The following is a 26,376-nucleotide window of genomic DNA, read 5'->3' as shown; positions in this document are numbered from 1 at the left end:
AGACTAGAGCTCTCTGCAACAGGCCGCTGAGCTCTTTTTTGGTCTCTGTGACCAAAGGCATCCAAACTATTTCAGTTCCCACCATTGTCATACTTCAGGTGACACAGAAACCATTCCAAATGATGGATAACGTTCTTGCTCTTCTCTCCCCCCGCCCCCCCCCCACCCCCTGCAACCAAGGCAGAAGGCATGAGCTGGGCCATTTTTCCTGATCCCCTGGCCGCAGCATTGCCAGTTCTGTCTCTGTAGAAAGCCATTGGACTTTGTTCTCCACGGCAGTCAGGCATCTGAAGTATGCTGGTTCCGTTAGCATTCCAAATCAGGCGAGGTGGAAAGGTGTCCCTTGGGCAGCCCCCGAAAAGCCATGACATTGGACATACGTTGCACTCTTCTCTTTCTTTCCCAAGGGAGAAACCACGCACGGAGCTTCTTGGCTCAACCAAGCTGTGCTGGCTTGGGAGAAGGGCTGTTGAAGTTGATAGGAAACAGCTTTTCTCACCTGTTTCAGTATGACTGTTCTTGACTTAGAACTTGCCCGCGACTTAATTGGTTTCTGAAATTGTCACAAGGCTTTTTTGGCCATATATAGTTATTAAGTTGGTTTCCCTGTGGGGGAGTCTGGTGTGGGGGGCTTCCTATTCCACTATCTTGCCAATGTTACTAGACATACCTTTTAACAGTCTTGATGAGAACTACAGAGATCTATATTCAGACGTACGGGCCTTCTCTTGTGTAGCGCTTAGCTCAGTCCCCTTCTTCTGAGGGACTTTGCCTCCTCATGGATTTCCCCCAAGAAAGAAATCATTTGGTAACGACCTGTCACTCACACCGGGTATTTATTACTTCCGGCTGGAAGCACACACTCACACTCTAGTATCCTTCTGCGCCGAGGCAGCATCGGGGCTTAGCTGCTGTCCCGCTGCCGCATAGCACTGTGGCTCTGCCGTTCGGCCACGAGCGCGCCGAACTGGGAGACTCGGAGGCTTTTGTCCTGATGACGGACCGGAACCACTTTGTGTGGGTGAGCTTTGTAAGTGTTTGAAGAACCAGACTTGTGGCTACCAGTCCGGCTGGCTTCTCGCCGCCTGTTGGCTAGTCCGGACGTGTGACACGATTATTCCTCTGGTTGTCAGCGGGCAGGGAGGGGCCGGCTTGCTGGTCATCCGATGACCACACTAGTGGCAGGACAGTAAAGGGTGAACACGGGCCGTGAGCCTTTCCTGCGTCTCATGCCTTCACCTGTGGGCGTGGCCCATATCATGAAGTTCAGGTAACCATGTACCTGAAGGTTTAGGGGAACATATTTGCTGTTCTTTCCCTTTTGTTGAGACTCTGTCCGGTATTTTTTTTCTTTTTTTAGCCTGAGAAAAGGCAGCACGCTAGCCAGGCCGTCTTCTTCGGAATAGTATATGCCAAATCGTGGTTTGTTGATGTGCTAAGCAAATGAAACACACCTTTCAAAATCCTTTGTATGATACCTAGTGTGATCCTTTCTTGTTTTTTTTTTTCCTGCTGTAGACAAAAAGTAGAATCTAAAATCTGTAAGGAAGCCATCAAAAAATTTCATGCTCATATGGAAGAAGAACTCCTCAAAATGGTAAGCTCACAGACCATAAGTTTGTCGGTCTGAATTGTTTTTGTCAGTCGTGGGGCAGCATACAGTTAGTTATCCAAGAAAAGATTGCAGTGTGGTAAAGAACTCACTCGAACTATTCGTGTTTCACATGTGGTCTTTAAATGTGATATACGGTAAGTTAATAAACATTTTAATTTTGGAAAACACACAGATACGTATTTTTTTTCTTTTGTGCAGCTTAAAGACATCCAGACGTCGAAAACCCTGAAAAGGAAGAACACGAAGGTATATCCCTCGTGTGATTAGAAGCACACGGTCATATAGAACTCTAGCATGTGCAGGGTTAAGAAAAGCCGTGACTCCTTCGATTTTATGATCTTCAGTTTGTAGATGTCTTTTTTAGTCAGGCTTGTATCTGGTTGATCTTGTGGTTGGGTCCTACTAATGCATGCGAAGGGATGGGGATCCTAACTTGCCTAAAATGGCCATCAAGCCCAAAATGACACTTACAAGGTATTAAGTTGTTACTAGTTATTAAGTATTAAGTAATATATATGTATTGCTTTTGTGGCTGTCAAAGAAGTAAAACCTTATGGAATAAAGAACTGTCCCATGTCCCATGTAAAGGGACAGCCTGGGAAGAATACAGCATTAAGGGTTAGGCGACCTCAGTTCCCATCCCGGTTCTGCTATATTGATGTTGTACCACTCTCTTGCAAACTCTAGCACTAGGTATGTGAGGAGAAGCAAGCCCATGAACACCAGTGTGCGGTTGGACCAGATGACCTCTGAGCTCTAAGCCTGCAGGAATCCAGGACTGAAGAGCAGCCCCCCTCTACATTTCTAATAGAAATAGACTTGAAATGCATATTCATTTCAGTGATTACAAGCCTTTGTTGGGTTTTTTTTCCCTCAGTTTTATTTTCTTATTGATCAATTCCGCATGGCTTCCAAGCCCCTGGGAATGGTCCAGCCGTGGATCTGGTAGTCACTAAAGGTGATGGCTGAGATAATAAAATTTGTTCTATGGAAGTATTCTTTCTTAGATACAGGTTGTTATCAGGACACTCCTGCTTCAGTATTTTCCTAGTGTACCCAGATAAAATCCAGACTCCTTATCCAGTAGCTCACAGGGTAGTAAAGATCTGGCCCCCACTTCCTCCTCAGAGTTGTCCTGGGGTAGATCCCCTATTTCCCAGAGTTCCCTGTTCTTTTTCTCCATAGCACATGACAGGTTGTAGTTACCTGCTGTTCATATGTAATGTCTGTCTTCCCCTTAGACCGAAGCTCCGTGAGGGGGAAGATGCAGTCTCTTTCCCACTGTTTTTCTAGAATCTGGTACAGTGTACATAGCGGTGCTCAAACATTGAGGGAGTTATTTTAACAAATTATTGTATTACTTTAGATTATTTCAGATATTGAGAAGAAAAGGCAGCGTTTGCTCGAACTCCAGGATGAACTGCTTCGGTAAGATCATGTCAGACTCCTCTGAGAACTTAGCTGCAAGGATTGAATCACAGTACGTCACGTGGGGCTGTGAAAATCTGCCGTATTACCTTGAAATCCCAGGTTTTCTTTGTGCCCGGAAGCTCAGTGAAGGTAGTTTTTGTGGCTGAGTAGAAGCTTTTAGCAAAGAAGAGTTCAGCCTTCATCTGTCTCTATCAGCTGTCTCAACTCCAGCCTGAGAGGTGGCCCAGTTACAGATGAAGCGCATGGACTTTTGCACGAGACTGCCTGGGTTCGAATCCAGGGTCTGCCACTTACTGGCTGTGCAACCGCCCGGTGCCTCAGCACCTCCTTGGTAAACGAGCACAATACCTGCCCACCCCAGGGTGTTGAGAGAATTCAGTGAATAAATACACACAATGTGCCTCGCAGTGGCCGGCATCCAGTAAGTGCTGTGTAAGTGTTAACGGCTTGTGTTCGTGTTCTTGTTGGCGTAGCCCTCCTGTGAACCCGTCCCCACGTGTGGGGCCGGGAACACAGTCGGGGCTGTCCCCATGTGTGGTTACGAAGCCTGGGGTTTGCTGTCGCTGACAGTCAACCAGCTCGTAGTTGTGGGTGGTCTTCTGTGCGACGGGACCGTCGTGTGAGCTGAGGGCTGTGGGAGAGCAGTGGCCAGAGAAGCAGATCTCCTCTCTGCTCTTTGTAGGCGTTTTAAAATAGGGCGAGAAAGTGGTATTACTGGAAAAGATGGCCTACAATTGTAGTACTAAGTTTTAAAGGAGAGAATGCCAGAAGTCTAGGAGAGGGTGGGATTGGGTGTCCAGCTCACTGTTCTCCAGTCCAGTCTGTGGGCAGGTGCTGGCCCTTGGCGGAGCGTCTGCTCACTCAGGCCCAAAGAAAATAGCACTTAAACAAGCTTCCTGTGTGTGCCGCTGTCTGAAATGCTTTATGTATTAGCTCCTTATCGTGGTTCTGGGAGGTGGGTTATTATGGCAGGATAGTGAGAATCAGACCTCTTACAGACCAGCGCCTCTGGTTCCTTTTCTAGATACAGTTCTAGAAGTCGAAAAGTATGTCTTGAGAAGGCATAGAAACCTGCAGTGTATCATTATTCTAACTTCATGTGTGGAAAACCCCAAGGCCGAGGGAGGTAACCTACCCCAGTCCCACCCCCAGGAAGTCGGGGCCAGGATCTCATGGGTACAGACTGCCTCTGCACCCCGGCCTCCTGCCCCAGCCGGCTTGCCCACAGTGCTGCATTTGTTCTGCAGACACCACTGTGAAAAAGTAACTCTAATATCCTTTTAGAAAAATCCTTTTATTATCTTTGAGAGAATAAAAAATCGGCAGCCTCCTCCCCCGCCTTTATTTGTCCATAAAATCCAAGTTATCCGTTTTTACTTTCCAGGGTAAGAAAGAAGACACTGAAAGATATAGTGGTTTACCTATACATTTTCCATCCAGGCACTTGGATGATTTTTCCACTGGTTTTATTGGATCTTGGAAAATGGACAAGGTCGTGATGAGGGGAAGGGGCGAAGGAAAGGCCTTTTTCCCTGCCGTTGCTGTTGACCTGCGCGGCCTCTCTCCTCCCACCTGAGGCTATGACTTGTTAACCAAACGTGTCTTAATTCAGTGGTTCCCAACAATATGACTGGACAGGTTTTAGGATCTAGAAGACCTCTTCGTCTGTGGGTGTCATTTCTAATTCTTCATTGTGTATTATTGTATTTCAAATTGAAATCTAGACTCTGTCCCACATTCGTAATTTCAGAACTGAAGATACCTTTAAAGATCTAGCCCCCCCTCACTGCATGGTCTTACCTCGCTCCGTCTACCTGCGTCCTCAGTCTCCTACACCCTGGGCCATTACACTTCGTTATGTGCCATTCATACGTGGGGAAATATTTTCTCTTGTTGTAGGTTAGAGCCACAGATGAAACAACTACAAATAAAATACGTCGAGCTTGAGGAGAGAAAATCTTCCCTTAGGAATTCAGCGTGTTTCTTATCTAACTTAAAACAGCTTCATCGAGATTATTCAGATACTCGAGAGAAAGAACCACATGTAAAAGAAACGGTAACATTGATTTTTATTTTTCACTGTGATTGAGAAGAGAGGGCATTTGCCTGTTGAGGATTAGCAGCTCTGAGGAGAAAGGTGGATGCAACATTACAGTCGGCCTGCAGAGCAGCATTAGACTTCACTTCTAAATTGAGTTTTCTTACACCAATCTAAAAGCCTTAAGCTTGTCTGTGTATCAGATACGGACGTGGAATGCTTTTCAATTACTGTTCTCTGTGCCCACACACACTTGGCCCAAAGCTTGCTTGGCGTTGGGGATTTGGTTACTAACTTGGAGACATCCTGAGCACTGAATTTGAGCATAACTGGTGAAAACAGATGTGGCGCCTGTACTTGGCTTGGAATACACGAGTGTACTAACCTGTCCTGTGTTTGCCCCACGGGCCTTCTGTACTCTTGCAGCATCTGTCTTCCTTCAGGGAAAGTAGGTATTTGGGTTTATGTCCTACTTCTTTTCCTAAACCAGAAATCTAACACCAAATGTTAGTTCTTCCCTCTCTCGCCTCCCTGAGAGCAGGCGCCCCATGGTAGCTTGAACACAGCAGGCTCTCAAATATCTGTGAAATTGAATTCCCCAGTAATAGGGTACGTGATAGTCTAGAAACAACTGCATTATTAGGTGGGTGGTAGCAATCGTCTGATGGCTTTTCTGCTCAGAGCTGCTCTTTTCATTACTAAGAAAAACCCCTTGAAAACGTGATTTTAAACAAACTGTCATAAGTATGACAGACTGGAAGAGGACTTTAGTCACTCATCCTTAGATACAAGTTACAACATGGAGCCTGGCTTTGTCATTTCAAAATCACGAGTTTATGTTGGGTTGTCTAATTTTGTCTTCAGTTTTTCTACGTGATTAATTTTTCCCTCATGAACTTTTATGGGCCTGGTATTTTCATTCCATTAATTCTTCCAGGAAAAGTCCATCTGCCTTACAGTTTTCTGGATTTAAAACCGGCATGAGATCAGACTTGCCCAAACCCAGTCTCAATATGTACCAGGAAGTGATTTTGTTGTACATGATTTAGATGCCACAGTTCTTGGAACTTTTTCCGGGATGAGATCAGCCTAAAACTTTCTAGAGAGGGGTCCTTTGTAACCTTACTAATTATGCCCTAAGGAAAAGGATTAAACCAATGATCCTAATGGTCCTCGTTTGAAAAATGAAAGTAGTGGAAAGCTCTATTCAGCATGGAGCTGTATAACAGACAGGGTTATTAAAGTTTGTTATACTTAATCCAAATAATTTGCCTTCGACAGTATGATTCATCCAGCCTTCCAGCTCTGTTAGTTCAGGCAAGAACCCTTTTAGGAGCTGAGACCCATCTGCAAAACATCAACCATCAATTAGAGAAGCTCCTTGACCGGAAATGAAGCCAGCCGACTAAAACATGCCGAATAGAAGGATCAGTCCCCTGCTGCAGCCTGTGGTCTTCCGATCCATACTTTTGTAAATAAAAACTCCCTGAAAAGTTAACTTGTCTACTTGTTTGGGCTGGTTTGTCACCAAAATTTAGTACTTTGTTCATGGTCCTTTAATTTGATCGCATTAAGTGGCAACAGTGTGATTAGTTATCTTCTCTGGCTAATGTCTTGAGTAACAAGATTTAAAACGTTGACACCTGATCAGAGGCGGACAGAAAGCTCTGCCCTGAGTAGCACAGGGAAGTGTTCTAAGGCGCCGAAGACCCTGAACTCCCCTCCTCCGCTGGCCACGCGGCATCTGCACCTACATAGAGAGCAGCTCCTCCTGCACCACCGAGGGCTGATGGAACAGCTTCTGCACGATGCTAGAGGGACACCTTCCTCACCCCCAAGTGCTGGCCAGCAGCAGGGAGGAATAGCACTGAGGCCTGCATGCACGCTCGCCAGTCCTGGGGCACAGCAAAAAAAAAAAACAAAACCCAAAACATCGATTTAAAGGACAAATGGACTGTAAGCAAAGGAAACGCATTTATTAAGCTTAGCACATCCACCAAGCTGCTGAAGAACTGCTAAAACTCTCTGGGGCCAAAGGGCTGATGGGCACCATTGTTTACTTTCCCTTCCACCTTGATGGCCAGCCAGGCCCAGGCACTCCACTCTTCCGAGGACTGGCCAGTGAGCCCGGGGCCTCCAGCCCACAGCGGCTCCAGTGCAGGCTGCACCTGCCCCAGCCACCCCACCGGGACCACCTCGGCACCACGTGCAACCAGACCCCCTCAGCCTGGGGCCACTCCAGCCCCAGCCATCTCCCTGGAGAACACGGACACCCTGGCCTGTGCCTACTGCCACGGTCCTGCCAGGGCACAGGGCACCCCAGGGCCGCCTGGCCAGCCTCAGCTATCCCGCCAAGAACTCTAAGTGACTATCGTTTGGAAATAGACTGCTGTAGGGGCACCTGGATGGCTCAGTCGGTTAAACATCCAGACTTCAGCTCAGGGTATGATCTCGCAGTTCGTGAGTTCAAGCCCTGCCGCAAGATCATGACCTGCATCGCATCTGAGCTGTCAGCACGGAGCCTGCTTCAGATCCCGTGTCTGCCTCCCTCTCTGCCCCTCCCCTGCTCGCACTCTCTCTCACAAAAATAAACATTAAAAATTTTTTCAAATAGACTGCTATATATGTAGATCAATACATACAAACCTCACGATAACCACAAACCAAAACCCTCTAAGACAGCGAAAAGAACCTAAACACTAAAGAAAACCATCAAACCACAACGGAAGAGACGAAGAGAAAGTACAGAGAAGCACAAAAACAACCTGAAAACAACAAAATGGCAATAAGTACATACCTATTGATAATTAAAAGTGAATGGACTAATGCTCCAGTCATAAGACACAGTGTAGCTAAATGGATCAAGGAAGTGACCCATGTATGTGCTGCCTATACTTCAGACCTAAACACAAAGTGAAGGGATGGAAAAAGATATTCCATGCAAAGGGAATGAAAAGTGATACTTCTATTAACTAAAATGGACTTTAAACAAACTATAACAAAAGATAAGGGCATTACATTATGACTCAGGGTCAATACAAGAAGAGGATATATAACATTTATAAACATCTATGTACCCAACCCAGAAGCACCTAAACACATAAAGCAAATGTTAACAAAGGGAGAAATTGACAATGTAATAATAGTATGGGACTTTAACACCCCCACTTAAACTAATGGATTGAACAGAAAGACAGAAAACCAATAAGGAAACATTGGCCTTACCACATTAAACCAGATGGACTTAATATATACAGAACATTTCATTACAAAACTATAGAATACACATTCTTTTCAAGTGCACAGGGAGTATTCCCCAAGAAATGAATCAGGGAAACAAATCCTATTAACCATATTCTGATTACAACAGTATAAAACTAGAAACAAGTTACAAGAAGAAAACTTGAAAAAATACAAACACAGAGCATAAACAGCATGCTACTGAACAATAAAGAAATCAAAGGAAATTAAAAAATACCATGGGACAATAAAAATGGAAACAACTTTCCAAAAATCTGGGACACAACAAAAGCAGTTCTAAGAGGGAATTTCATACGGATACAGGCCTACCTCAAGAAACAAAACTCCCAAGTCATCGAATTTTATACCTAAAGGAACTAGAAAAAGACCAAGCAAAGCCCAAAGTTAGCAGAAGGAAGGAAATAATAAAGAGCAGAAGGAAAAATAAATGAAATAGAGACTAAACCAACAACAACAAAAACAATTTAAAAAGATCAGTGAAAGTGAAGCTGGTTCTTTTAAAAGATAAAAATTAATAAATCTCTAGCCAGACTCATTAAGAAAAAGAGAGGGCTCATGAATAAAGTCAGAAATGGAAGAGGAGAGGGTACAACTGACATCACGGAAATTCAAAGGCTCGTGAGATTACTATGAATAATTATACACCAACAAATTGGACAACCTACAAGTGGATAAATTCCTAGAACACCCAATCTTCTAAGACTGAATCACTAAGAAATAGAAAATCTGAATATATCAATTACAAGTAATGAAACAATCAGTAACTTAACACCTCCCCCCCCAAAAGTCCCAAGACCAAGTGGCTTCACAGGTGAATTCTACCAAACATTTAAAGAAGTAGTACCTGTTCTTCTCAAATTATCCCAAAAACTTGAAGGAATGCTTCCAAATTCATTTTACAAGGCCAGCATAAACTGAGGACCAAAATGAAAGACGCCATTAAAAAAAAAAAAGTTATAGGCCAATTTACCTCATGAACATAGATACAAAAGTCTTCAACAAAATATCAAGCCAAATGTAATAATATATTAAAAGGACCTTTACTAATGATCAAGGGGGTTTTATTCTAGTGATGCAAGGATGGTTCAACATCTGCAAATCAACATGATACACCACGTTAACAAAAGGCAAAAATCACATGATTATTTCAATGGATGCAGAAAAAGCATTTGACAAAATTTGACATCCTCAACATACTTCAAGGAACATAATAAAGGCTATATATAACAAACCCACAGCAAACATCATATTCAAGAGTGAAATGCGAAACGCTTTTCCTCTGAGATCAGGAACAACACAAGGATGCCCACTCTCACCTTTTACTCAACATAGTATTAGAATCCTAGCCACAGCAGTTAGGCATGAAAAAGAAATACAAGGCATCCAAGTTGGAAAGGAAGAAGTAAAATGGTCACTATTTGCAGATGACCTAACACTACATAAAGAAAACCCTCAAGACTCCACCAAAAAAACTATTTGAATAAATGAATTCAGTAGAGTTGCGGGATACAAAATTAAGTTTCTGTGCACTAATATTAAGCTATCAGAAATTAAGAAAACAATCCCATTTACAATTGCATCAAATAGAATAAAATACCTGGAAATAAATTTAAGGTGAAAGACCTATAAGACTCTATGAAACACTGATGAAAGAAATTGAAGAGGACACAAATAAATGTAAGGATACCCTTGATCATGGACTGGAAGAAGTAATATTGTTAAAATGGCCATACTACCCAAAGCCATCTACATATTCAATACAATCGCTATCAACATGCCAATGGCATTTTCACAGAACTAAAATAAAGAATCCTAAAATTAGTATGGAACCGTAAAAAACCTTCAATAGTCAAAGCAGTCTTTAGAAGGAAGAACAAAGCTGAAGGGGTCGTGTTCCCTGATTCAAACTGTACTATAAAAGCTGCAGTAATCAAAACGGTATGGTAATTGCACAGAAACAGAAACATAGATCAATGAAATAGCTCAGAAAAAGACCCATTCACAGCTGCTGTGGCCTCTTCTTTAGTTCAGAAGGGGAAAATAAGGGAGAGTGAGATGGGAAGAAAATATAGGCTATTCAATTAATGTGGTCCATCAATCTATGACAAACGAGGCAACAATATACTAATGGAGAAAGACGGTCTCTTCAATAAGTGGTGCTGGGAAAACTAGACAGCTACATGCAAGAGAATGAAGCTAGACCACTATCTTACACCATGTAGAAAAATTCAAAATGGATTAAAGACCTGAACATAAGACGTGAAATCATAAAACTCCCAGAAGAAAACACTGGCAGTTGGCCCTGTGACATCAGCCTTATGGATATTTTTGAACCAGTCTCTTTAGGCAAGGGCAACAAAAGCTTTGAAATAAACAAGTAGGATTGTATCAAACTCAAAAGCTTCTACACAGCCAACAACAAAATGAAAAGGCAACTTACTGAAATGGAGAAAATATCTGCAAGTCATATATCTTACAATAAGGGATTGATATCCAAAACATATTAAAATAAACTGACACAACTTAATATAAAAATTTTTTTTGAACGGGCAAGGAATTTAAATAAACATTTTTCCAAAGCAGATATGCACACAGACAACAGACACATGAAAAGATGGCGCAATAGCACACTAGTCCTTAGAGAAATGCAAATCAAAACCACAATGGTTATTACTTCAGACCCATCAGATTGCTGTTATGAAAAAGGATGAACAACAAGTGTTGGTGAGGATGTAGAGAAAAGGAAACCCTCATGCACTGTTAGTGGGAATGTAAGTTGGGGCAGCCACTGTGGAAAACAGTACAGAGGTTCCTCAAAAAATTAGAAATAGAAATAGCATGTGATACAATCATTCCACTTCTGGGTATTTACCTGAAGAAAATGAAAACACTAATTCAAAAGAATGTATGTACCTACGTTTATTGAAGCATTATTTATAACAGCTAAGACATGGAAGCAACCTAAGTGTCCAGTGATAGATGAAGAAAATGAGGTACACACACATGTACACACACACACACACACATACACACTGAAATATCAGCCATAAAAAAGAATAAAAACTTGCCATTTGTAACAACATGGATGGAACCAGAGTATATTATGCTAAGTGAAGTAAGTCAGACAAAATTCCATATGATTTCACTTTCACGTGGAATCTAAAAATAAAGCAGAACAGACGCATAGATACAAGAAATTGTCGGTTACCAGAAGGAGGGGTGAAGACGACTAAGAGCTACAAATGTCCACTTACAAAATAAGTCATGAGGGGGGTGCTTGGTTGGGTCAGTTGGTTGAGTATCTGACTCTTAAAATTTCATCTCAGGTCATGACCTCCCGGTTCATGGGATCCAGTCCCACACTGGGCTCTGTGCTGACAGCATGGAGCCTGCTTGGGATTCTCTCTCTCTCTCTTCCCCTCCCAGACTGACTGACTCTCTCTCTCTCAAAATAAATAAACTTAAAAAGTCATGAGGATGTGATATGCAGTACAGAGAATATAATCAATAATATTGTACTAACTTTGTGTGATAACAGATGGTAACTAGACTTATCATGGGGATCATTTGGTAATGTATAAAGATATCAAATCACTACAATATACACCCGGATATACTGTATGTCAATGATACCTCAATTTAAAAAAAAATTTTAATAAGTTTTAACCTATAAATAAACATGCAAAATTAAGCTGATATGAACATATACCAACTCTGGTCAGTTACAATTTCAAAGCTAATTTTCAATAAAACTGGCCTACTTCAGTAAAAAACAAGAATTGAGAAGCAGAGTGATAAAACTTAGTTGATATAGACGGTTTTAATAAAAAGTTACTATAACTTAATATATTTATGTTACTAAACCGCCTTCAGGCAAAATTACAGCCTACTTATATACCAGTCCAGAGTGAATTACTCTTGCAATACTTGCAAAATTAGTTCATCAGGAATTTCATCCACTCCACTGTAATAACTGAGAAGGCCATTCTCTGCAGCTTCTGCTAATTCAGCATCTTCGGTAGCTTCCAAAAAATAAGTATCATCAATACCATTATCCCAGTCAGCATCAGAAGCTACACCTTTTGACAACGTACTAGATGGTGGTTTATGAGGATTCTTGGTTTCACTGTTCATTGTTTCAGTTGCTGTGAACTCTTCTTCCTTTAGTTCAAAGGGGGAAAATAAGGGAGAGGGAGATAGGAAGAAAGTACAGGCGATTCAATGAGAATATGTGATGATTTCACTAAACAGTCGATTTATGTTAAAGTACTAAGTACAAAACCAGTTCTTGAACAGATACTAAAATAAATATGCTGGATGATATGGTCTTCAATACAGTCGCCATGGGAATGAGTTCATTAATTCAAATGTTGCTGCCACTGTAACTCAGACACTTAACACTCTAAATTTGGAAATGCCCACAATTCCTCTGGTACATTCTTTTCAGTATTCACAGATGGGATTGGAACAATCGTAGATGGAATTTTTTAAAAAGCAGACAGTGCAGCTCAAGCCAAATTAGAAAATACACCTGCTATCTTAAAAGATTTAAAAGACTTGTTATCCTATTTATAAAGAATTTTAAGAATTAAGAACATGAATTTAAAAAACTGCTATAAATAGTTGAGACAATTGTCAAGATAGGGCTATACAGATTTGTGTATTAGATAACAGTATTGTTATGTACATTTTCTGAGTTTAAACATTTTACTATATTTAAGAGTATCCTTATTCTTTAGTAATATACTTAAATGAAGAGATACAGGGTTTTGATGGCTGCAACTTCCCTTCAAGAGATCTGTTGTGGACTGTTACCCCAAATTCCTAAGTTGAAACCTGAACCCCCAATATCATGGTATTAGGAGGGAGGCCTTTGGGAAGTGATTAAGCACGAGGGTACAGCCCTTATGACTGGGATTAGAAACCTCACAAAAGGGACCCCAGAGAGCTCTTTCATTCCTCTGACATGCGAGGACTTGTCACAGACTCTCAGTCTGGAGTTCTCTCTTGTCCAGCAAGAGAGCAGATGAAGAATTGAATACGAGAGAGGCTAATGTCCAGGAGGAGACAAGAGCCCTGAGTAAGGGACCTAGCTCCGTATTTATTAGAAGGCTCACATATGTGATAGACATGCAGAAACAATAATACAGTAACCATTAACTTCTGTGTGAGAGAAAAGGGGTTTTTGAAGATGTGTGGGGTTAGGGTCAAGACAAATCAAAATCTGGACACGGAGCAGATAGCTGTTTACTAAAGGCACCAGGCACCATATCTATTTATCTTAACTTTTTTAGGGGCTAAGACAGAGCATGTTACATAAACAAGGTGTTTTTCTCAATAATTAGCCCTGGGTGCTTTCACCCTGTGGCAGCTTTCCACCTCTACCTGTTCTCCTATGCTTTGGTCCTGTGGAAACGGCTTTCTGCCCTAAGCCTTGTTAACTCTTGGTGCAAGCTCGGAGAATTTTTTTTTTTTTAATTTTTTTTTTTTCAACGTTTTATTATTTTTGGGACAGAGAGAGACAGAGCATGAACGGGGGAGGGGCAGAGAGAGAGGGAGACACAGAATCGGAAACAGGCTCCAGTCTCTGAGCCATCAACCCAGAGCCTGACGCGGGGCTCGAACTCACAGACCGCAAGATCGTGACCTGGCTGAAGTCGGACGCTTAACCAACTGCACCACCCAGGCGCCCCGGAGAATTTTTAAACTTATCCCCCACAAGGATTCAGCGAGAAGGTGGCTCTCTATAACCCAGGAAGCCAACCAGACACCAAATCTGCCAAGGCCTTGACCTTAGACTTCCAGGCCTCCAGAACTGTGAGAAATAAACTTCTGTTGCTGATAAGCCATCCAGTCAGGGGCACCTGGGTGGCTCAGTTGGTTAAGTGTCCAACTCTTGTTTTCAGCTCAGGTCACGATCTCGGTTTTGTGAGTTCGAGCCCCACGTTGGGCTCTGCTGAGAGCACAGAGCCTGCTAGGGATTCTCTTTCTCTCTGCCCCTCCCCCACTTGCTCTCTCTCTCAAAAATAAATAAAAACTAAACAACAACAAAAAAAAAGCCACCCAGCCTGTGGTATTCTTTATAGTAGCCTAAAATGACTAAGACAAAATTCATCAAAAATGTGTATGCGTAGAGGGAGAAACACAAATGTAACCAATATTAACAAAGGGCAACTGTAGGTGAAGAGAGAGTTTGTTGTCCTTGTACAACATTTCTACAGGACAGTTACCAACACTCGGTAACAGAAATACAAATAGTAAATCTGAAAGAAGTTCAGCTTCCTTAAGACTGTAAGAAATGTAAACAAAAACAACTGAAATACCACTTTTGGCCAAATAGGTTGGTAAAGGTCAAAGGTAAAAATAAACAATGTTGGCAAAGGTGTAAACAGGTGCTCTCTTAAATTGTGAAGCCTAATTTTGTATCAGTTTTATTGCTACCAACTGGTAATACATACTACTGAAAACATTCGTGATAGCTGAAGTAGGAAAAAAAGCCTCTAACATAGTACGCATACTATGACTTTAAAAATATACACGGGAGCACCATAAATAGAAATTTCTGGAAGATCTATGCCAAAGCACTTATCTCTCTGTTATCTCTGAGTGGTCAAATTATATGTGAGGAGGAGTTTTTCCCCTTTGGCTTTTCATGTATTTTCTAATTTTTTCTCAGAGTGAATGTGAATTACTTGGGCAAATAAAGGTTTTTAACAGGAAAACGTTAATTTGGCAATCTAGCAATATCTACCAAAATTAAAAATGTACACACTCTTTGACATAATTTACTTCCAGAAATTCTCCCTACAGAAAGAGTTGTTTAAAGAAACACAAAGATGAGTATTTTGGTACGCTTTGTAAAACGAAACATGAGAAACTTGTTAACTGTCTGGGAGTGGTTGACTAGGTATCTATACAATTTCTTCCGCGGCAGTGACAGTGAGGTGCATCCTACCAGGTACGTGCTCACAAGGCACAATCACTACGGCACGCTCCTAAGTGAAAACTAAGTACTGCAGAGTGTGTTTAAAGGCTATGTGGACACGTCTGAACACTACTAATAGCTCATGGATACTGTTGTACCAAGAACTGATTACTAATGAGAAAGAAACTAAAACCTGCACTTACCTCCTTGAGCAGAAACAGGAGACCAACTTCAGCAGGTAATGGAAAACCTGAACAAGAAAAAGAGCAAAACTGTTTTATATAGACCTCCTATTTTCACTTGGTATAAATATAAAAATTAACAACTCACAGTCCGATTTGAAGTTTTCTGCTTTACATACAGGGTCATGACATTTTTGATACCAAACTTCATTTTTCACATCAACCAAAATCCTTTATATTGAAAAAAATAGAAAGGAAAAAGAGTTACAACTTGATTCCCAGACTGGATGAATTGAAAACAAAATTCATCTACATGCTGCTTACCAGAGATGTGCCTAAGACTTAAAGATGCAGACAAGGTAGAAAGTAGAAGCATTGAAACAAATATACACCACCCAAAAGAAAACTGTGGTTGTCAAAGATAGCATGCAAAATGGACTTTAGGGGGAAAATATATGTATATCTATATACATATAGATACATATACAATATATGTATAGATATGTATATACATATGTGTATGTACGTATGTATATAACATGTATATATGTATATACATATCTATACGTATATCTATAGACAAAAATTCTTCCAGGAAGACCTAATTCTCAACCTGTACCCACCAAATAAAAAAGCTTCAAAAATGCATAAGCAAAACTGATGGAACTCCAAGGATAAACAAATCTCCCATAAATCAAGATTTTAAAAAACATTCTTTTAGTATTTGATACAAATAGGCACAAAAAATTCAGAAAGGATATAGAAAATTTGAATGACAGAAATTAAAAAGCAATTACCAAGTTTGATGTAATAGGCATACATGAATATTGTTTCAGATAGTTGGAAGTTCTTTACACTCACATATAAAACAATTACAGGGGCATCTGGGTGGCTCAGTTGGTTTAGCGTCCAATCTTGGTTTTAGCCCAGGTCATGATCTCACAGTTTGTGAGTTCTAGCTCCACGTCGGGCTCTGTGCGGTCCAGTGTGGAGCCTGCTTGGGATTCTGTCCCTCCCTCTCTCTCTGCCCCTCCCACATGCTCTCTAAATAAATAAATAAACTTAAACACAAAACAATGATAAAAACTGTGCCAGGTATCATGTTAATTTCACTGAATTTAAAAAAGAAGTATTCATACAACACATCTCTGACCACAAAGCAAACTGTTTAGAAATAAATATTAGAAAAATAGCTAATAGAAACACGTAACTTGGAAATGAAAAACTTTTTTTTTTATCATTCTGAATTGTTCTATTTTGTTCTTTTCACTCTAAGAATGTAGTCTTATTCAGAGAATGACAGCTGGTCAATTTATTCGTAAGATATTTATCCATACTTATCTAGAGTTTTCAGAGGCTACTGGACCAGTCAGCTATTCTAAACTTTTATGTTAAATATGGACATTTTCCCAATACTACTCTTAAGTTATATCTCATTTACCTTCTTCCTTAAGAACTGCACAGGCTTGTTTCAAATAGTTGAAATGTCTGTAATACACTATAGAGTTTGCTTAGAGGCACTCTGTTAATGCTCTGGTGTGGCCAGAGGAAAAGCAAGCATTATTAAATACGAATGCAATCCTTACCAACACAAATTGAACCTTTTTTTCCTCAATAAAAAAGCTAGCCCAGAAAAGTGTCTCATCCCATAAAGATTTATCATTTCCACATCACAGTGAAGGGAAGTAAATTGATTTCCCAATTTTGTTTTCTATTCTGTGTCTCAGAGATGCCTCACTAAAAACTGGTATCTGACAGAGTAACATTTGCAGAATGTAATATTGTAGTGACACCGCTCACACTGATTGTTAGACATATTAAACTCTGCGTATTAAATGGTTACACCCTGTTTATATAGAACATTGGTCCAATAACAAAAATAGAGAACAGCAGCTGGAAATTTATCTCATTCAGTGTTCAGAGATAAAAGAGTTAACTATTCATTCCATTATGTTCTATAGGTAAGTCCTTTTTTCATACAGAAATCTGCTGGCAATTAAATTATATTTTTCCCAGCTACTGTATGAAGAAAATGCCGAAGGCCATCATGTACAGCACACTGCGACGGAAGGACTCTTCCGTTCACCAATTCTGGCGCACTTCCAAAATATACCCAACAATCCAGTCTTATTTCTGTCTAGGAGGCTGGGTGCCAAGGATAGGATATAAGCACAGGTACATATAAGCAGCAAGATTACAGTCAACAGACTCTGGAAACCGAAAACGGTACACACAGTGAGGCCACTGAAGCCCCAGCCACATCTGAAAAACATTTCTAAATAACCAATTACTCAAGGAAAAATCATGATGGAAATTAGAAAATGGAACTGAATGCAATTGAAAATATGTATTAAAATATGTGAAACAGAGCTAAAACGATCTTTAGAAAAAGCTTATTTACATAAAAGAATAGCTGAAGACCAATAAGTAACTAACTTGGGAAATGAACAATTGAATAAACTCTAATAAAAAAAAAGGCAGGAAGTAAGCAAAAATTTAAATGTTTATTTTGAGAGCAAGTTCCACACTGTTTATTTTGGAGCAGGCTCCACGCTCTCAGCACAGAGCCAGACCCAGGCGTCAAACTCACGAACCATGAGATCATGACCCGAGCTGAAATCAAGAATCGGATGCTTAACCGGTTGACTGAGGCACCGAGGTGCCTCAAGAAGCCAAACTGTAAAAGAATCAACAAGGCCAATGTGAAGACTAATACAATTCTTGCCAGATTGATCAAAAAATAAATAAGGTAAAGACGTAAGTGTTACTCAAAATTTAGTGCAGCTATAACTACAAATGTAGAATATACTAAAAATTTAACAATATTATGAACAATTTCTGACAGTAACATTAAGCATTTTGGTAAAATAGACAAAGTACTAGATAAAAAGACACCCAACTAAGCAAACTTAAAAAGTTATGAAGAACCTGAACAATCCTAATAAACGCATTAATGCTGCAGTTCCCGAACTTCACATCAAACTGTCCCAGGGTCATGAAGAATATTTACATGTTCCTAAGGGCAACTGTGATACTTGACATCCGTCATGCGCCCTGCAAACTACTTGCTTACGGTTCACAGCCTCAGAACTGTAGCAGCCTTCATTCCTTTCGGTCCTGTCCTGTCTTTGTAGAGCTGAGGTTTTTGGTGGTGACTGGGATAAAAAGGACCACTAACCTCAATGCGGAATAAGACAGAACCGTGGGGGTGACAGTGTCCAATCTAATTCCAAGGTTTACGAGGTTATGTGATGCTCAGAACGACACATATCCCATTAATAAGTATCCGTATTTGAGAATTAGTCAAAAGGGGGGGGCGCCTGGGTGGCTGTGTTGGTTGAGCGTTCGACTCTTCATTTTGGCTCATGTCATGATCTCATAGTTCATGGGATTAAGCCATGCGTCGGGCTCTGTGAGGACAGCACGGAGCCTGCTTGGGATTCTCTCTCTCCTTCTCTCTCAAAATAAATAAACAATTTTTAAAAAGGGGGAGGGCACATGGGTGGCTCAGTCAGTTAAGCGTCCGACTCTTAATTTCAGCTCAGATCTTGATCTTGCGGTTCTTGAGTTCCAGCCCCACGTCGGGCTCCGTGCTGTCAGTGTGGAGCCTGCTTGGGATTCCCTCTCTCCCTGTCTGCCCCTCCCCAACTCGCATGCTCTCTCTCAAAAAGATAAACTTTAAAATAAAAAATAAAATTAAAATTAAAAAATTCTTTAAAAAAAAAAAAGACGATCATCTTATGATAATGATTTACTGGTAAACTTATATATCCATAGAGTAAAAAATTAGAAAGATATACCAAAATTATAACCACAGTTATCACTGGTTCTGGGCCTATGGGTAATCTTTTCTTTGTGCTATTCTACGTGATAGCTTTTGTGTATTGAGCATATAATTTTTGAAATATTTTTTTTTAACTGGGTTAACCTACATATGTAAGTATAGCACTGAGTCATGCTGCCCAATGTATTCGCTAGCTTCCTAGCAGAACTTCACAGTCTTTTCTCATGTCTGGCACACGTGCTATTTACACTTGATACACAGAAGTCTCAGCTTTGTGTTAAATATAAAACACAGCAAAACTTCCCATATCATAACCAGTAACTGCTGGGTTTCTGTCTTATCCCTATTCTAACCATACCTTTGTATTATCTAAAATTCTTTTTTTTTTTAAGTTTATTTATTTTGAGCGAGAGAGACGGAGACAGAGAGAGACCGAGAGCATGCACAAGTGGGGGAGGAACAAAGAGAGACAGAGAATCCCAAGCAGGGTCCTCATTGTCAGTGTAGGGCCCAATGCGGGGCTCAAACTAACGAACCGCAAGATCATGACCTGAGCTGAAATCGTGAGTCAGATGCTGAACCAACAGACACCCAGGTGCCCCTGTATTATCTAAAATTCTATTTCTGGTTTCACTTCATCCTTCACTCCCTCTCCTTTTGCCAGGGGGATTTTACAGAAAACTCCTAAAACAGGGCCTGGTGCATACAGCAAGCATTCAATAAATATTTGTTCCTCTCAGTATCATTCTTTGTCTTGAACATGTTAACCTTAATTCCAACTCTTAGCACCGAAGAGTTTCCCTTTCACCCAAGTTTGCTTGATTTCAATTTACTCCCTAACATGTCAAGGACCAATGGAAACAGACAAGGGAGAGATACTTCCTTCCTCCTGTCTACTGCCTCTAATTTCTTTCTAGCCCCACTCAATTCTACCTTACTCTTCTCAAGATTATACTATCTAATGGATTATTTTACCAAATAAAGTACAGATGAAAATGACATGTGCTAAGGTGATAATTAAGTTGGTCAAATTAAATATTTTCAAACATAAACCAAATACAGTATCTGATGTAACTACATTCATTATAAGAACAAAATCATGTTTATATTCTCAACTGTAAAAATTATAAAAATTTAAAATGTAATGTTGATTAAATACATGGAACTCAATAAACAACATCACCTACATGATATTATTGCTCTTGTGCGCTCTTCTGATGTTTTCACACCAGCGATATTTACAAATATCATAAACCAGTAACTCTTCTGGGAAAAAGTAGCTCCAACGCCGAATTCCTAAAATGCAAATAATGTTTCTGAAGCTATTATAACTCCAGCATATTACAGTGAATAAGGAATAAGATTATCTTTACCTCCTTGAATGCCATTTTTATTCACCAAAGAAAGAACAAATTGATCAATTTCAGGGTAGGGCGAACAATGAAAACCCTCAATGTTTTCTGCTGCAACAGAGAGAAAAATTCATTATAATTAAAGTGGCTAAAAGCTGAAGAGTTAAATTTTAAGTTGTTCTTTAGTGCAATTACACGTTTCGGAAACTCTCCAGGTCCCTCCCCCCGCCCCCCCATTTCTCCATTTGTCTTTTAGTCAGTCACGGGTTCTGGCTTATCCTACAAGTAAGTAATATTCAAACCTCTCAATTAAGTCCAATGTTAACTAATTTTCACAAGAAGCACCTATAATCATTCTGATTGCTTTCTTCATTCTTATAAAGAGAAAAGCAACCCCTTACACCCCGGAGCTGGCCTACTCCTATCAGCTCGGCCTTGGTGTTGTGACAAACAGGCTGGGCACACACGGCTCAGCCCTGTATTTTCCTGCTGATGAGTAACCATTTCACAGAATTTCAACATCACATAAGGTCACTCTGTGGCCAAGATGATTCAAGACAAAAATAAGAGCGCTCTGCAATCACAAACAAAACATGAACTATTTCCAAACCACAAAAATGACTAAACGCCGCCCATCTTATTCATAACGGGGGCTGCTTTGCCAATTCTAGCTTTAGTCCCACTGTAGTCTGCCTTCCTTCTAGATAAACTTTATGAAGATAGCCAAGCGCAGAATTGTCTCCGACAGTACCCAGCTGAAAACAAATCCACGCTGCCTTGGACATTCCTCAAAACACCCAACTCAAGCCTGAATCCTAGAAGTCGTTTCTAACACCCTTTTACTGAGCTGCCCCCACAGATCCCGGTGGTGCGTGTTTTCCACACATAACACACGCCACTGGTTCACTGCAGGTGTGCTCTCCCGGGACCTTCAGCCGTAGGGCTCTGACAATTTGGTTATATTTTGTATCTAAGAATCTACTGGAATAATTTACAATCATTTACTTAAAATCTCACTTCATCTTTAAACACAGAATTATCTACTTTTCTTAAAATAAAGCCTATATTGGGGCGCCGGGGTGGGTCAGTCAGTTGAGTGTCTGACTCTTGATGTTGGCTCAGGTCATGATCCCAGGGTCGTGGAATCAAGCCCTGAGTCAGGCTCTGCTCTGAGAGTGCTGATTACAGACTTTCTCCCTTTCTCCCTGTGTCCCTCTCCCCCACTGTGTTCTCTGTCTCTAAATAAATAAATAGGGGCACCTGGGTGGCTCAGTCGGTTAAGCGACAGACTCTCAGGTGTTCACTCTCTCTCTCCCTCCCATTCTCAAAATAAATACACTTTTTTAAAAAAAGTGTGAAAATAAACAAACAAAGCCTATATTTCACTTACAAAAATAATATACATAATTGGAGAAACTTTGGAAAATACATTAAAGCAGAAATGAGAGAAACAAACTCCAAATCAGTATCTAGAAATAACTGTTAAACAAGAAGAAAATAAGCATAAGAAAATGTTATCCATGTTTTTAAGGAAGCTGTAATCATACCTCCCAATTCCAGAGTCTACTTTTTCTCTTATAAATGGACATTTCCCATGTTATATTGGTTTTTATAAATTTTATAAATTGGTTATAGAGTATGTTATAGGATGTAACCAATGCCATTTTGTTTTACATTTAGATTTGTTTCCAGTTTTTCACTGCTATAAATAATGATAATCCAAAATGCATTTACAAAATTGTTTACGGGAGAATATACAAAATCCTAGAAAAAAACCTCTATGTTTTTCAATATAAAAATGAAGGACATGCGTGAAAACCATGCAGCCATTAAAAGAACAGGGAAATGCAAGGGAAATCTCCACGGGGTTCCATGGAAACTGATGGTGGCTACCCATCATTGGTTGTGGACAGAAGGGAAGAGGACTTTTAGGTTTTTCTTTTTTTTCTTTTTATTTTTGAGACAGTGTGAGCAGAGGAGGGGCAGTGAGAGGGAGACACAGAACCTGAAGCAGTGAGAGGGAGACACAGAACCTGTGAAGACACAGAACCTGAGCTGTCAGCACAGAGCCTGACATGGGACTCAAGGTCACAGACTGTGAGATCATGACCTGAGCTGAGGTCATATGCTTAACCGACTGAGCCACCCAGGCCCCCCTAGGTTTTTCTTTTAATAATGGTTTATTTCTACCAACAATCTACTCTATTTTCCCATTTCCTGCCCCCCAAACCATAAGATGAAAATTAGTGAATACACTTTAAAAGTTATCTTTTCTTGGGGAGCCTGGGTGGCTCAGTCAGTTAAACATCCAACTTCTGCCCAGGTCACGATCTCACAGTTCATGAATTCAAACCCCACGTCAGGCTCTGTGCTTACAGCTTAGAAACTGGAGCCTGCTTCAGATTCTGTGTCTCCCTCTCTCTATTCCTCCCCTGCTCACGCTTTCTCAAAAAATAAACATTAAAATTAAAAAATAATAATAAAAATTAAAAAAATAAAAAAAAATTATCTTTTCTTTACACTTTTTCCCTTTTGGATAGAAACTAAGTTGTTTTAAAGGATCAGTAGATACTGAGGCACCTGTGTGGCTCAGTTGGTTGTCTGATTCTTGGTTTCATCTCAGGATATGATCTCATGGCTCATGAGTTCAAGCCCCTCGTTGGTGCAGAGCCTGCTGGGATTCTCTCTCTCCCCCTCTCTCTGCCCCTCCCCTAATAGCTCTCTCTCTAAATAAATAAAGTCTAAAAAAAATAATAAATGATCAGTAGATATGAATACTGAGGATTTAAAATCTTCAAGGCAAAACAGACTTTGTATCCTTAAATTTTCATAGGAAATTGTTCTCTTAAAATTACCTTTAGTGTTGGTGCTGCTAAAACATTCAATTCGTTTTTCTTTATTTTGAGATGTGTCACATGTCAGAATTCGTAAAGTGTCTGAGAATCTGAAGAAAATAGGTGAAAGAAACAGTTAACATCATGTAAGAATTAAAGAGACATGGCTACGGAAAGGAGACTGAATTTCAAATAGTTCCACATTAAAATCCTTTGTTCAACAGCTAATTGTTCTAGGACAATCAAGCCACATTTGCCTACAAAAACACCAATCCTATCCATATAGAAAAGAGTAGTTTGGTGATCACTTAAAATACTTTCTTTGGGCTGCCTGGGTGGCTCAGTCCAATTGAGCATCTGACTCTTAACTCTTGATTTTGGCTCAGTTCATGATCCAGGTCGTGGGATCAAGCCTTGCATCAGGCTCTGCGCTGAGCAACTGAGTGTGGAACCTGCTTGGGATTCTCGCTCTCTTCCTCTGCCCCTCTCCACCTCCCTCTCTCTCTCTCTAAAATAAATTTTTAAAAATTAAAATACTTTCTTCAACCACAGGGTGAACCAGAGGACTCTGGGACTGCTGAAGCTATAGAATGAAGTACAATTCTATTCTCCAAACATACAGAGCCTTTGACATTTTTGTTACAATGATTTGAAAAGTGTGAATAAGTCTAAAAATAATTTGAAAAGTGTGAAAAAAAAGGAGGCATGAGAGCAAAGGAAAAAATGAATTAAAGTTAACTGAAAGACAGACTCATAGCCATAAAGAATTTAGCCTTTATTTCAGGAAGAGAAATACTTATTTACTTGGCTACACAAAAGAAAATTAAGGAAACCCCATTGCGTAGAAGAACTCTCCACTTGTATGAAATTAATACTGAAACTACAAAAGAAATAGGATTTGGTAACCAGGAGATGACTTCAGGCTGTATTAGAGGCCACTCCTGTGCCAACCACAGTGATACAATTCTTACACTTACCACTGTACTTCCAGAATCTCAGGAACAGCTGCTAACAACTAACACTTACCCAGCAGACATCGCGTGCCAGGCCCAGCTATAATTTTGTGTGTACCTCTTCCCTCATTTAATCTTCACAACTCCCTAAGATAGGTGTTAATATTATTTCCATTTTAAAGGTAAGGAAACTAAGACCCTGACATTACTTCTGACAAATGTAACTCAGTTGGTTAAGCATCTGACTTCAGCTCAGGTCAGGATCTCACAGCTTGTGAGTTCAAGCCCCGCGTGGGGCTCTGGGCGGTCAGCTCCAAGCCTGGAGCCTGCTTCGAATTCTGGGTCTCCCTCTCTCTCTGCCCCCCTCCAGTTTGTGTGCTCTCTCTCAAGAACACAGAAACATTAAAACAAATTTTAAGTTTTCATTACAACTAACTGTTGCAAATTACTAACTTGGAAGATATTCATGATATAATGTCGAGTGGATAAAACAACAGATATAACCACATAAATAATGATCTCAACTATTTTTTGAATGAAGGACGTATATAAGTATGTATGAACATGCATATATGAAAAGTAGATATTAACAGTAACTCTATTTGCAAATGGAACAGGTTTAATTTTCTTCTTTATAAAAATACGTTACCCTAGAATTTTGAGAACTTCCTTTTCCTTAAGTTAGAATGAATTTACCCAACTCACATTATAGTACTATCCAATGCTGTTCACTGCTTAATAAGCATTCACGAATATGCAACAGTTTGATGTTGGTACTATATACTATCTACCTGACATTGCTGACCAAAGAAGACAGGAAACACTGATTTTCTTCAGATACAGTCTCCGAATGTTTAGGAAAAAACTTGTTATCTTCAGCAATCTCCAAAGCCACGTGCTTCCCTATCTTCGATGATTTATACAGCCGAAAGTTTCTATTTCTTGTATAAACTCCTATGTCAAAAGTTAACAAGAATAATTACGAACGCACGTTTTCAGCCATTTGGTTTTACAGTCAGCAAACATTAGATTCCTTTTGTATGGCGTTCTTAGGGAAACCAGTGCTTCCGGTCCAACATGGCAACGTTGGAAGAGCCCGAATTCACCTCCTCGGGTGAACACCCCAAATCTGTAGCTATATATGGAACAATCTCCTCTGAGAAACAGCCTAAAAGCTGGCCAACTGACTCCTTCCCCGTGGAGGATGAGTCGGACAGCTCCTCAAGGCAGGTAGGAGAGGCTGAGACAACCTCGCGGCAAGCCCCACCCCCACCATTGGGAGGGAATTCAAACCCGGAGCTTCTCCCTGAAAGGCGGAGGAGTCATACCTCACACACCTCACAGCCCAACGTTTAAGACCCGAGCCTAGGAGATGAGCCCCGGGAACATATGGCTTTGAAGACCAGCCGGGCTGGGGCCTAGGAGACCTGCGGGCCGTGGCCAACTGGGGAAGAAAGACTCCCTCAGGGCCTGCGTGCAGACTCACTCACCCCAGGGCCGAGTGCAGAAGCAGCTCTCCGAAAAGTACCCAGGGTTTATGTGAAAGAGGCTCATTTCCAGACTTTCAAGCATTGGACTGAGAGATCTTCTTCAGAGATGGAGGTGGCCGGTGCCATCTTCTCTGCTTTGCTAAATCCGGCGGGCGCCATCTTTTCTCCTTTCTCCCCCCCTTTCCAGTGAGTGCCATCTTTGCAAGCCCCTCTGCCCCCCTCCAGCCGGGGGACACAATCTTTGGCTCCCCGCCTGCCGTGCTCCAGGCCACCAGAATCTGCTGGAGGAAAGCGTCTACTCGCATCTGGTGCCGCAGTTTTACATCCGCCAAACCGTTTGTCAGGTAACCCCCTTGATCACCTGGCCTTAAAGGCCAGGGAGGCTTGCGTTCCTGGATCCAAGGACTCTAACAACTGGAGGCACAGTTCTCCGTAGACCACCACTCCCAGGCCATGGCACTGAGAGCAGACTGAAACCCACCCCCAGTTTCTGACAGGCCGATTTCGTGTG

At 40.9% G+C, this 26,376-nt stretch overlaps 2 protein-coding genes and 1 pseudogene across 9 annotated transcripts in view; 1 reads left to right on the top strand and 2 right to left on the bottom strand.

Moving 5' to 3' along the window:
• Positions 1-6,582, top strand: part of CENPU (centromere protein U) — a 41,311-nt gene extending 34,729 nt beyond the window's left edge. Inside the window, exons 9-13 of the mRNA XM_043558569.1 lie at positions 1,519-1,597; positions 1,814-1,861; positions 2,982-3,043; positions 4,946-5,102; positions 6,366-6,582. Of these exons, the coding sequence (XP_043414504.1) occupies positions 1,519-1,597; positions 1,814-1,861; positions 2,982-3,043; positions 4,946-5,102; positions 6,366-6,479 (460 nt within the window). The 3' untranslated portion in view covers positions 6,480-6,582. The remainder of the gene's footprint in view (positions 1-1,518; positions 1,598-1,813; positions 1,862-2,981; positions 3,044-4,945; positions 5,103-6,365) is intronic.
• A 5,564-nt stretch (positions 6,583-12,146) lies between these two features.
• PRIMPOL (primase and DNA directed polymerase) overlaps positions 12,147-26,376 on the bottom strand; it is a 58,463-nt gene continuing 44,233 nt past the window's right edge. For 5 of the 8 annotated variants that reach the window (XM_043558437.1, XM_043558428.1, XM_043558423.1 and 2 more), the window contains 7 exons: positions 25,167-25,329; positions 23,444-23,532; positions 20,610-20,699; positions 20,424-20,532; positions 15,601-15,683; positions 15,474-15,520; positions 12,147-12,506 (listed from right to left, as the gene is read on the bottom strand). In XM_043558437.1, coding sequence (XP_043414372.1) covers positions 12,258-12,506; positions 15,474-15,520; positions 15,601-15,683; positions 20,424-20,532; positions 20,610-20,699; positions 23,444-23,532; positions 25,167-25,329 — 830 coding nt within the window. In that variant the 3' untranslated portion in view covers positions 12,147-12,257. The remainder of the gene's footprint in view (positions 12,507-15,473; positions 15,521-15,600; positions 15,684-20,423; positions 20,533-20,609; positions 20,700-23,443; positions 23,533-25,166; positions 25,330-26,376) is intronic. The other 3 variants (XM_043558457.1, XM_043558450.1, XM_043558444.1) reach the window with 1 other exon arrangement.
• Positions 16,692-18,012, bottom strand: LOC122470655 (annotated as a pseudogene).

This window comes from Prionailurus bengalensis, chromosome B1 (assembly GCF_016509475.1).
Source record: "Prionailurus bengalensis isolate Pbe53 chromosome B1, Fcat_Pben_1.1_paternal_pri, whole genome shotgun sequence".
In the NCBI taxonomy this organism is placed as follows: Eukaryota; Metazoa; Chordata; class Mammalia; order Carnivora; family Felidae; genus Prionailurus; species Prionailurus bengalensis.
Note: the sequence above shows the minus strand (reverse complement) of the source record. Positions and strands in the feature narration are given on the sequence as shown.